The sequence below is a fragment of the Stomoxys calcitrans genome, chromosome 2 (genome assembly GCF_963082655.1).
Source record: "Stomoxys calcitrans chromosome 2, idStoCalc2.1, whole genome shotgun sequence".
Taxonomy (NCBI): domain Eukaryota; kingdom Metazoa; phylum Arthropoda; class Insecta; order Diptera; family Muscidae; genus Stomoxys; species Stomoxys calcitrans.
The window spans coordinates 90,161,827-90,175,034 of NC_081553.1; the positions used below are offsets into that span (position 1 = coordinate 90,161,827).

The 13,208-nt window shown below is 38.3% G+C and overlaps 1 protein-coding gene across 1 annotated transcript in view; it reads left to right on the forward strand.

The window, feature by feature from the left end:
* Positions 1-12,932, forward strand: part of LOC106080838 (unconventional myosin-Ib) — a 40,493-nt gene extending 27,561 nt beyond the window's left edge. Inside the window, exon 16 of the mRNA XM_013242429.2 lies at positions 5,016-12,932. Within this exon, the coding sequence (XP_013097883.2) occupies positions 5,016-5,142 (127 nt within the window). The 3' untranslated portion in view covers positions 5,143-12,932. The remainder of the gene's footprint in view (positions 1-5,015) is intronic.
* The last annotated feature ends 276 nt before the right edge of the window (positions 12,933-13,208 follow it).

Here is a 13,208-nt window from a genome sequence, read left to right on the forward strand (position 1 = left end):
GGCACGCACATCTATACACAGATGTTCAATACTGAAGATGTGTTTTCCGACTCTTTCCAAATGCGATAGGTGTAAAGATTAGAAATAAACAAAGAAAATTGAGAGAAGGAAGAATTTTGAGAGTGCTGAGCAATGGAAGTGATTTAGCAATTTTTTAATCGATATTGGTAATATTTTTGTTTTTAAACAAACAAAATTTACAATAATCGGATATTGTCCGGTTGCAGACCATAGGGTAATCTGTTTTTATTTATTTCTAGCTGAACCGGGCCCGCTCCGCTGGAACAAAATTATCCTTTGAATATTCACTTTAGACAATAAAAGAGCTTTTAATGGAATACCAAGCTACGAAAATAGTAGGTGTATATCGCTCGAGCAACAGTATAACAATATAAATGCCTTATCTGAATCCCATATAATCTATATTGGTGTCTGAATTCGCTCAGAGGGTTTAAGGTCATTTAAGTTTGAATGTTAGATGTGCCTCATTCTTAAAAGACTTCTATATGGATACTGAGAAGGACCCCAAGGTGGTAGTTGGTGGGTTAAGGGGGTGGTGTGGACCCCCAGAAATACGGTCCCGAAAGTGGGTACAAATTTCGTGCACTACTCCCAAATACCTTTCTGCCATGGTTGGAAATTTTTCTCAATTATATTCAATTTAGGGGTGTTTTCTGGGTTGAAGAGGTCTCCCAGACACTTAGCTCTGAAAAAATATCAGCATCATGCTCTACTCTCAAATATCATTAATTTAAACCCCATATTTCCATTGGTTTAAGGGGAGTTTACAGCATTAGGCGTCCCCCAAACACATGGACCCAAAATTGGTTATCAAATTCGTTTTCATATATTTGAGATATGACCTTTCATTTGAGCCACATAATGGCATGGTCCCCCAAACACATGGCCCCAAAATTGGTTATCACATTCGTTTTCATATATTTGAGATATGACCTTTCAATTGAGCCACATATTGACATGGTCGAAAAATTTTTACCCTTTTGGGGATGTTTTGGGGAAGGGATGATGCCCTAAATACATGGTCCTACATTTGGCTATCAAATTCGCATTCTAGTCCTAAATACCCTTATTTGAGCTCCTTATTGCGAAAGGGGTAGATCCCCAGAAAATTGGTCTCGAAAGTGGGTATCAATTCTTGCTATGCTCCCCAAATACCTTTCATTTAAGCTCTACATTGACATTGTCGGTAAATATGCCCGATTTAGGGGTGTTTTGGGGAGTGGGATGTTCGCCCAAACACTAAGCCCTGAAAATATATCAGCAACGTGCTCGATTCTCATATACCTATATATTATTTATTTGAACCCTATAATGGCATTGGCCTCAAAATTGGATATCAAATTCGTTTTCTAGTCTCAAATACCATTCATTTAAATCCTTTATCAAATACCATTCATTTAAATCCTTAAAGCCAGCAAATATGTCCGGTTTGGGATATGAACCCTAAAAACCATGAATATCGAGCACCACTGTTGAAAACCGAAATTGTCTTGGTGAGCAAATACGTCCTATTTGGGGGTTGTTATGGTGGTGGGACGCCCCTAAATAATTAGTCCCTAATGTTAACATTAGATTCATGGTCTACTCTCAAATACCAATCACTTGAGCCCCATTTTTCCATTGTCGGCAAACATTACCGGTTTGGGGGGGAGATTTGGGGGAGGTGGCGGCCATTCAATGACTTGGCTTTGAAAATATATATCAGATTCGTGTTCTACTCTAAAAAACATCTAATTTGAGCCTCATATTGCAATGGTCAGCAAATACTTCCTATTTGGGTGATGTTAAGGGTGGTGGGTGGGGTGGCTCCATAGACACTTTTCCCGTTTGTTGATATCAGATTTGTGCTTTATTTGCAAAGACCTTTCATTTGAGCTCCATATTGCTATGGTCGTAAATTTGTCCTCTTTGGGGGATGTTCACGGGGATGGGCGGCCCTCAAACACTTGGTCCCACATTTGGATATCAGAATCGTATTTTACTCTCAAATAGCTTTCATTTGAGTCCCATATTGCAATGGTCAGCAAATACTTCCTATTTGGGTGATGTTAAGGGTGGTGGGTGGGGTGGCTCCATAGGCACTTTTCCCGAATATTGATATCAGATTTGTGCTTTACTTTGAAAGACCTTTTATTTGAGCCCCATATTGCTATGGTCCTAAATTTGTCCTCTTTAGGGGATGTTCTCGGGGATGGGCGGCCCTCAAACACTTGGTCTCACATTTGGATATCAGATTCGTATTATACTCGCAAATAGCTTTCATTTGAGTCCCATATTGCAATGGTCAGTAAATACTTCCTATTTGGGTGGTATTAAGGGGGTGGGGTGGCTCCATAGACACTTTTCCCGAATATTGATATTTGATTTGAGCTTTACTTCCAAAGACCTTTCATTTGAGCCCCATATTGCTATGGTCGTAAATTTGTCCTCTTTGGGGGATGTTCTCGTGGATGGGCGGCCCCCAAACACTTGGTCACACATTTGGATATCAGATTCGTATTTTACACGCAAATAGCTTTCATTTGAGTCCCATATTGCCATGGTCGGTAAATATGTCCAATTTAGGGGTGTTTTGGGGATTGGGGTGGTCTTCCAAACACTTAGTCCGACAATCTTAAATACCTTTCATTTAAATCCTATATTGTCGTGATTGTTCTATATATATATTTGGTAAAATTTGGGGGTGGGGCGGGGCCCCCTAGGTACCCCATCCGAAATTTGGATACCAAATTTTTGTTTTTAGTTTACTATAAGAGAGCCCACAAAATTTGGCTTAAATCGCACCACCCATTTCCGAGATCTAGCGTTTCTGAAAATTAGGATAAGGGGGGCGGACACCCCTTTCAGATATCAACTGGTACTCTAAGTTATAACGGGACGGGAGTCACGCCGAAAACAGTGTAACATCAGAGCAGCAGTTGGGCTAGTGTGTTTTCTTGTAATAGTTGGATGCCTTCATTTCGTAGGAACATATGAATTGGAGTAATTTTCTCTTAAGAGCATAGTTTTAACCTAGAAGACATACCATTATGACAAATCCTACCAACGATTTTGGGTGGTTTCAAACGAAATCGCAATCTAGGAAACCAGTAAAATGCTATTACAAAGCAAAAAACACATTTCTCTTGTCTTACTTGTTTTTTAAGACAAGAGTTTTTGTGTTCTATTTTCAATAGAAACGGCAGAAGAGAGCGGAAGAGTGCGTGAGAGCAATCACAATTTTGAATGTTTGGTAATTGAGAGCTTACAAATTTCTACCAGAAATTTTTTTCCCGGTAGAATTTTGAAGCATAAAACAGCTGTTTTGTAAAATTCAGCTGTTTAATTCAAATAAATATTGGGTTGCCTAAAAAGTAATTGCGGATTTTTTAAAAGAAAGTAAATGCATTTTTAATAAAACTTAGAATGAACTTTAATCAAATATATAATTGTCATTTTGTTCAATAACCTTTTGCCATCTTCCTGGCAAATTCAGTATTCTACGCTCATAGAACTTCTAGCCTTTATCTGCAAAAAACTGAACCAAGTGCGATTTTATAGCCTCATCATTGCCGAAAGTTTTACCATTTAAGGAGTTCTGCAAAGATCGGAATAAATGGTAGTCTGATGGTGCAAGGTCAGGGCTATATGGTGGATGCATCAAAAGTTCCCAGCCAAGCTCACTCAGTTTTTGGCGAGTGACCAAAGATGTGTGCGGTGGAATATGACACCTTTACGATTGACCAATTCTGGTCGCTTCTCCTTGATGGCTGTATTCAATTTGTCCAATTGTGGACAGTAAACATCCGAATTAATCGTTTGGTTCCTTGGAAGCAGCTCAAAATATACCACACCCTTCCAATCCCACCAAACAGACAGCATAACCTTCTTTTGGTGGATATCAGCCTTTGAAGTGGTTTGAGCTGGTTCACCATGCTTGGACCATGATGGTCCAACTAACGTTGTTGTAAACAATCCATTTTTCATCTCCAGTTATGATTCGTTTTAAAAACGGATCGAATTCATTGCGTTTAAGGTGCATATCACAAGCGTTGATTCGGTTTGTTAAATGAATTTCTTTCAATACATGTGGTACCCATATTAAAATTGACGCCAAACAAACAAATATAAACAAAATTTCGCGCACTTTTTTTCTAAAGCAAGCTAAAAGTAACAGCTGATAACTGACACAAGAAAGAATGCAATTACAGAGTCACAAGCCGTTGAAAAAATTTGTCAACGCCAACTATATTACTACTATATTACCGACAATTACTTTTTGGACAACCCAATAGCAAAAGAGAGTAAAGGTTGTTCTTACTTTCCTACAAATTTTTACTGGAAAAGTACCCGAACAGACCTATAATTGGCAAAAGGCTCATATCTTATCCGATTTTGATGAAACTTGAAAAGGTAGTTTACAATTCATTGACAATCTATTGAATCAGACTTCGAAACTAATCTACTCATTTGCGGATGACATCATCCTTGCAGGTTAGAGGCAAATAATGGATGAAATACTCCGCCAGGACTTGCCTATGTTATCGATATTATGGGTTGGTCGTCGGAAGCAGTTAAGCACTTTAACGGATGAAGTGATTCTGGCAGTAAATGAAGATAAAACAAAGAGGATGGTATAAAGTCTCGAAAGATCGAGGAGCTTGGAAATATGGATGAAACACTCCGCCAAGACTTGCCTATGTTATCGATATTATGGGTTGGTCGTCGGAAGCAGTAGCTTTAACGGTTAGAGTGATTCTGGCAGTAAATGAAGATAAAACAAAGTGAATGGTATAAAGTCTCGGAGGATTGAGTTGCTTGGAAATATATTCTGATTTTGGCTAGTGGAACAAACGTTCTTTGATAGCCCACTAAGTAAGTTAGAATGGAAAATAGTGCGTAAGTAGTCTCATAACAAGCCCCTTCTGATAAATTAGCTCGATTCTCATTAGACACAACAAAACATTGAACAGCTATTTTATTAGGAATCGTTTTACCGTTTTATTTTTCCACAGCTTTGAAGCAAATTTTGGCCAACAAACGGTTATATTCAATTTTAAATATGGTGGCTTATCATCAGATATTTCCCAAGGACCACCAAAGGTAACAAGAAAAGCAAATCGTATGGAAATAATTGTATGATCCGCAACAAAAACCTATCGCTGGACATCATTGACATTTCTAAATGCCTTTGAGCTGGACGCACTGGCAGATTAAAATTTATGTGCATTCATCTCTCCCAATATCATTTGGATACGAAGTAAAAAAAAAAAAACGAAATCACCTACAACTAATTCACGAAATCAATTTCAATCTAGCTCCTACAGCCAACACACACAACACTGACAATCATTGAAGGTTATGTTGTTCATTTAATAGTATATTGAAACATATTGCTTCAATTTTCCTTAATTATTTTTTTTTTTTTTGAACTAATTTGATAACGAATACTACGAATTCTTTAAAATTTAGTCTTATTAAATTACAAAAAAAAAATTATAAAAACACATCGATAAAGTATTAAAAAAATTCATATTCTCCACCACAAACATGACCACCAAAAATGAAAACTTATACATATTGTATATTACAAATTAGGTTTTTAGTTTAATTTAATTTTAATAATTATTAAAAACTCATTTAATAAGTTATGATATTAAGAATAATGAGAACAAATGGTTAGTTAATTGTTAATTCATGGCAAACAAATTTTTATCTAAACGAAAGAAAACAGAAAACGAAATAGCATTTATTAAAATCCCCCTATACTCAGCTTCAACGCAAAAAAAATTAAAAAATTAAAAAAAAAAAATACAAAGATTTTCTTTTCTCTTTAATCGGTTTCACAAAATATCAAACCTGGCGCGCTGGCTTTATATGGACAGAAAGAAAGAAGAAGACTCCTTACACCTCCTACACCTAATACCAATTCCAAAAATTTTTTTACCTTTTTACCAGACACACACCACACATACTACTTATACACACTGTCTTATATCGAACAGCAAACACGAAAAAACATTAATTACAATAATTGTAAACGGAACAATACATGAACAAATTTCAAAATTATATACAAATTGTTAAAATCTTGACTTAAACAAATGAAAGAATCTCTATTTATAAAAGTTGAAATGTCCCCCAAAAACAAAAGTACATATATATATATTTACATACACCAATAAGAATAAGCTATAGCAAAAATCTATGCAAAACTAGAAGAAGAAGAAAGAAATTAAAATTTGTTATTAAAATAATAATAATAATAACAATTTCTTAATGCTATTAAACATGATTTTTTCCCCAAAAATCAGTAATATAAGAAAAAAAAACATCATGTTATTTAATTCAACTTTGTGACAGAATTAAACATTAATACAAGCTTACTGCCCACCAAGGAAAAGGGCTAGCGAACAACTCATAGAAAAATGTCTGCTCCGAAAACAAAAATGTTTGCTCAAAAAATAATTGTTGCCAATATTCCAAAAGGAAGGAAATTTCGAACTTATAGTAATTTTATATGTGCCAACTTTTATAATTCTATTTCAAATTCAACACCAGTATTTAATTAAGTACTTCTTATGAAAAACCCCCTTTTGTAAAGGCACGTATTTTTTTTTTTGTTTTTTTTTTATAGAAAAATCTAAAAAAATATGAGTTTCTTTAACGTATTTTACAAAATATAGAAACATATTAGCGTTAATAATCATAACATTTTTATTTATCACACATAAAACAACAACAAATGATCTCAATTTTTTTTTTACTTGGCAAACACAATTACTCATTATAGATAGAATTTTATGGGTGCTATGTATGACAATGACACTATAATTCTTGAGGTTGGTATTGTTTAACCCGTTTTAACACCACAACATCTATTTTCTATATTGAATTTTATGATATGTGACAATTGAACAAAAACCCATGGTTTGCCAATATGTGGCATTCGATATTAGGGTTATGTAAGGTTAGGTTGAAAAGAGGGTGCAGATTAATATCTGCCGCCCAATGCCACTATGGACATACACCTAAGCCAGTAATCGGCTTGTTGTGTGCTCTAAAAACTTTAAAGTAACCTCTAAAAAGAAAATTTTAAGTTAGGAACTCCGTGCTACTTACAAAATCCTTAATTATTTTCAATACCACTCTCCTAAGTTGGTTCATGTCTAATATTGTATCTCCCCTAAGTACCGGTATCTGTTCGACGCGAAAGCCGTGAAATGACAAAGGAAATGCTTTAACGTCTCACCATCTTCCCCGCATGCCCTACACATGCTGTCACTTGCCGCACCGATTTTACACAAGTGAGCTCGTAGTCCTATGTGTCTCGCTATGATACCAATAGCTATACTGACCACTTTCTTGCTTCCTTTCAGTAATAGCCTCGTCTTCTCACGATCTGGATTCCCTCATAGGATTTTCGCCTTTCTACCGACCGTGATGCATGCGTATTCATCGCCCACTCCCTTAACACGGACTGCGTCGACCCGAAAAGCTTCGGGTTAACCATGTTTATTGGCGGCAATCCTCTGGCCTTCACCGCCAAATCGTCTGCCCTTTCATTTCCCCTTACTCCGTTATGGCCCGGCACCCAAATGATGCGGATTTTCCCATCCTCAGAGAAGGCATTAATCTCCTTCTTACACTGCAAGACTGTATATGCAAAATTGCAATTTTTGCCCAGGAACAGGGGCAAACTTGTCACATATCAATGAGTGCAGTCCGATTCAAGTTTAAGCTCAATGATAAGGGGCCTCCTTTTTATAGCCGAGTCCGAACGGCGTGCCGCAGTGCGACGCCTCTTAATTGCCAGCATTAGGAGGGGAAACCCACCACTGAAAATTTGTTCTGATGGTTTCGCCAGGATTCGAACCCAGGCGTTTAGCGTCATAGGCGGACATGCTAACCTCTGCGCTACGGTGGCCTCCACACCGCAAGACTAGAGGTCACGGTAAGGTCACGAACAGTCTTACACTGCAGGACTATTCGTGACCTTACCGTCCTGGTTGTTATTGCCCTTATGGCAATCTTACTGTCGTTAAAGATGTTCACACTCGACGTCCTCGCGTTAGCACCACACCACTTTACGCATTCCGTGATTGCCCGGATCTCCGTCTGCAGGACCGTATTATGGACAGGCAGTCTAAAACACATCTCAGTTCCTGGGTTCTCAATGTAAACCACCAGGCCCACTCTGTCCTCTAGCTTTGATCCATCCGTGTAACATGATGGCAATACTAGGGTAATACCGTGTAACAGATGGCAATACTAGGGTACCGTCAATCCAAGACTGTGCCGATGGCAGCAGTCGACGTCTAGGTTCATCTCAGGTATCCGATCGGAAACCTCTACCCTTCCTTCCAGGTTTCCCATCGTCGCCTCGATTATACAGCGATGGTATGAGCTGCTCCTATCCTCAATCCATATTCCCATCGCCTTGAGTCTCATAGCCGCAGTGGCTGCCTCACACTTAATCTGTATGTCAATGGGTCGGGTATCAAGAATAGTCTCCAGTGCCCTAGTGGGCATCGCCCCGCCCATCCAACATGTTCCCTGAACCTGTTGTATGGTCCTTATGTTGGACTTTTTCTCTATAGCAGTCCACCAAACTACTGAGGCGTAAGATAGTATTGGTGTAATCACGCTCCTGTGGAGCCAGCGGACTATTCTAGGATTCAGGTCCCATAGTGCCCAACATCTGTGTGCCTTCTCAGTATGCTCATGAATGTGACAATTTCAATTCAGTTTCCTATCCAAGATCACTCCTAAGTATTTGACCTTGTCAGATGTCGAAATCGTCTTATTGAGGAAACGTGATGCCTTCGCCTTCCTCGTGAACAGGCATATTTCAGTTTTCTCTGGGTTAACATTGAGACCTCCGGGTGTAATCCAGTCATATGCCATATGCAAGACCCTTTTGGCCCTTCTGCAGAGTTCGTTTGGATCCTTACCCCCAAGAAGTATTATAACATCGTCTAGCAGACGGGTTCAAATCCCTCCTCAGTCAGCATCCGTAATAGGTCATTTATGGTGGTCACCCAAAGGAGTAGCGATAGGTCTATACTGCACGGAATGGTGTATAACGAAGGTTGCAGTTTAACTGCAAGAACGATACACCTCCCGGCACTGGCCTGGCAATAGTAGGGCTAGGATGCTGTCGTTGCATAAATTGCCGTACGGGAGAGGTCGGGGGGTCACATAGTCCGACGACGACGCTTGTGACCCATTGCTGGCTATGTTCGCACAGCACCTTGCGACATAGTCAGTATGACTATACTCCCGTAGTGAAGTTAGGCCAGAGCAAGACCGGAAATGTACCCACTCCATGCACCGGTTACACCTCACCGACACCGACCGATGATGAAGGCGGTTCTGGCAAACTGAACAGAACCAGGGTCCGGGGTTCCTTTCAATCCCGGCACGGACCAGAAGCGTGCGGAGAAGGCACTCCGGGATGTGCCTCTCCCATGACGAAAAAAGACGAACACGTACACTGAGGCGGCAGCTCTTGCCGATGAGGATTCCATCGGGTCAATCCGGTGCGTACAACCGGCTGCCATGGGATTGGGTACCATCGTGAGCATGCCTTCTTCTGGCCAGTCGCGCAGACAAGCCGAGCCTAATCTCTTATCAGCGTGCCGTCTTCAATCTTAATTACTTCAGCTGGTAACCCATGGGTACTTGCAGCTTTGTTGTTCTTCAGCCGGGTAACTTCTACGTAGACCTCATTCTGACTAGGAGGTATAAATTCTATACCATTATCAGGGATTTGTTATTTTTTCTTCGCCGCCACTACCCGATATCATGTGTATGTGTAACAAGATTTATTCCTTTGCTTGATAAAATTTGTCGACTTCATTCTTTACCCCCGATATCTCTACTACTACTTAGACTCACTAGCACCTCTGGACACCATGGATCCCTTTACATAAGTTTTTGCTACCAAAGTATAGATTTTGCTGCTTCTTTCGAGCCAATATTTTGTCTTTTTGTAACAATATTGTCGGGACAAGGAGCAGTGTTACCGCTCAAGAAAAGTAGTTCCTACCAAAATGTAAGAAAAATCCTACCAATCCCGACCTAAATCTACCAAATGTTTTACAAGCCAAAAATATGGTATATGTTTGTGTACACACCACCGCTATTTTGTTATTCCATTTGCAACACATCAAATAATATTCTTTCAAACATACAAAGTATAGATCGTCGTTTGATGAAATCACTCTATTGCCTTAAAGTCAAAGATAGCCTTTATCATGATATAGCACCATTTATACCTCATCTCCTGAAAAGAAATCTTGAGTTCATAAAAGTCGTATATATTTTTGCCCCGATTTCAATGAACAACTCTGCCAACTTTCTGGATCTGTTCCCAGAAAGTTATTGTAAATTTTATACACCCTACAGCATCTGAGTGCGAAACAGATCTAAACATATCTGTATGCAGCTGCCATATAGCCTTATTTTTCGATTAAAGGCGAAAGGTGAATTTTTAACGCACAAAAGCCGCATTTCTTTTCCCATTTCCCAGAATTTACGAAATTTGGAAGAGATCCCTTAGTACTTGTACCAGTTATTGTCAATATCAGAACTTACGCCCTTTTTTAAATTTAAAGCAGTGAGAGGCCATGCATCAATATTTGGCCCTCAAAATCAATGGTTTTATTCTGTACTTTTAACGAATACACACACAGAAAAATATAATTTTTAAAAAAAAAAACTTCTGTCGAAAAAGCGACGACGAAATTTGTTAACTTTCCAGCAACAATTTATTTTGAATTTCAACGACCCAACGTACAAATTTGTTGCTGAAAGGCACTCCTTGCAAGCCAACATACAAAAACAACAATAATATGGCTTTGCTGCCCTACTTCATTGTGGTGATGTTTTGTTTTTTCTTTTTTTCGGCTCGTGCTGCTTGTCTTGTTCGTTTAATCCTTTCCTCTCTGGTTATTTTCTCTATCATTCTTTCTACGCATGATTTGCACGCATCGTCTAGCCTATCGACATCACTTTATTCAGGATGAAATAACGCAATAAGCATTTCAAATTTGACCGGACGGGGGATTCGAACATGGGTTTGCAAGTACTTAAAGGCATGGGATTCTTGTGTGCCACATGGTACGCGCATTTTAACAACTAACTCAACAAAAGAATTTGTGGAAAAACCACAAAATTTCTATCATATTGTCTGCCAAGTCTCTGTAAACCTACTTCAACATATAGTCTTCAATTCAATTCTAAAATTTTTTGAGATTTTAAAGTTTCACCTACAAATTCGGTAGTTGATTTTTTCTGTGCAGAATCGACAAGAAATGAAACAATTTTGAGTTACCCCGGCAAGTTGTTCAGTTATTAACTTGGTATTTATATGTTGGAAAAATCTACCAAAAATTGAGGCCAATCTACCAAATCTATTAATTTCGGTAGGAATCTACCAAAAACGTCAACACTGACAAGGAGTTTTTTCTTCACATAGTTTTAAAGTCGATCGAGTGGAGTATACCGATATAATATGCTGCAATTCTCAAAAACATCAAATTTGCGTGTTGCATTATATCGCTTAAGCAGACAAGTGCGAAACTTTTTTGCTATAAGACAATGGTCAAGGGTGCGAAGTCGGAATGGGGTTCGGATTTAGAATTGGCAATGATATGCATCATAGTTAGTACCTCTAATTGATTGTACGTCCAACAAACTGGCTGAATGACTGCCGTTGTTATAGCCACATATTCGCATTTGAGTATAGCGATCCTAGGCCAATCACTTTAGGTCGTTCCGGTGTACTGTACCGATCGCAATGGTGAATGCTTTGATCTAGTTACAGCCCCTTGGCCCTATGTCAAGGTGACGAAATCTAGTGCAATTTCCTTCGATATTTTTGCAGTGGCGAAATCTATTAGCCCTATTTTGTTATCGTTGTTGTTGTTGTAGCAGTGTGCTATATACTGTGGCGGCAGTCCTTGCCGATGAAGAACTCCATCGGGTCAATTCGGAACGTACAACCGGCTGCCATGGGATTGATTTTGTTATTGTATGTTATTCGTGTAGTCGACCTTTTCCAAAGTCGATCAATGGTCCTAAGATCTCTTGAGTCTCGTAATATATATATCTTTGGTCTGTTCGCGATTGATGCATGAGCTCGACTCTCATTTACCTGAGAGAAACTGAAGATAGAGTTTTTAAGCCTCCGACTGACTTTGTATTCTCAGACAACCTTATGTTTGGTTTACAGTGTGTCTTTCCAGTAATATTGATCTTATATAGTCTTGTAAACAAACCTATAGAGATTACGGACAAAAGGTAGAGATTCGTGCGATATTTATCCATAGGTTCATTCACTATGTTTTTGGCTCTTGAGGGTGAGCTACTAACCCGACACCTCATCCTAGTATGGGGGCTGCCAGCCAATCCGTCTTGGTAGGGTGCCTTCTCACATTAGCTACCAACCAACGGTTGTTAGTTTGCTTTGTCAAGGTGGTCGAAATTAGTGCCCTTGTTGACTATTTCCAATACTGAAACGGTTCCGGATATTCCGAAGTAAATGAGCAACAGAAAGCTTATGACAACGAAATATGCACATGCGAAAGGCCCCATCCTCTTATTGATTAGTAAAGCCAACCTCAAAATTTTCGACCAACTCTTGCGTTCATGGTGTTCAACACATAGCAGTATACAACCACACCCACCCGCAATTGGTGCCCACTATTTTGTTAGGTTTTTTAAACAATTAGCATTGTCATTAAAACACGTAGCAGAATTTTTTGTTATAATTAATTAGAACAATTATATAAAACAAATACTTAGTAATTATTGTTTTTTAGTTCAACACAAACAAATAGAAAATGCATTAGTAATTATTTATATACATAAACTATATAAATATATAATTAATTATATATGTATATGTTTGTATGCATATGCATTCAAAAAACCAAAAATAATGTTAACATTATCTTTCATAGTTTAAAAAAATTTAGATTTTATGTATTAAGGAAATGGAAGTGAAGAAGATGAAGAAGATTTACTTTAAGCAAAATGAAAAAGAACAAATAAAAAGAAAAACAATTAAACAAAAAATATGTGATATGTTTTCTTTTATCAGCCGAATGTTGTGGCGATAATTTAAAGGAAAACTAAAAGCATCAAGGCACGCAGAAGTACGAATAGATTCCAAAAGTTTTTGCCAAAGAATAAAATATTAA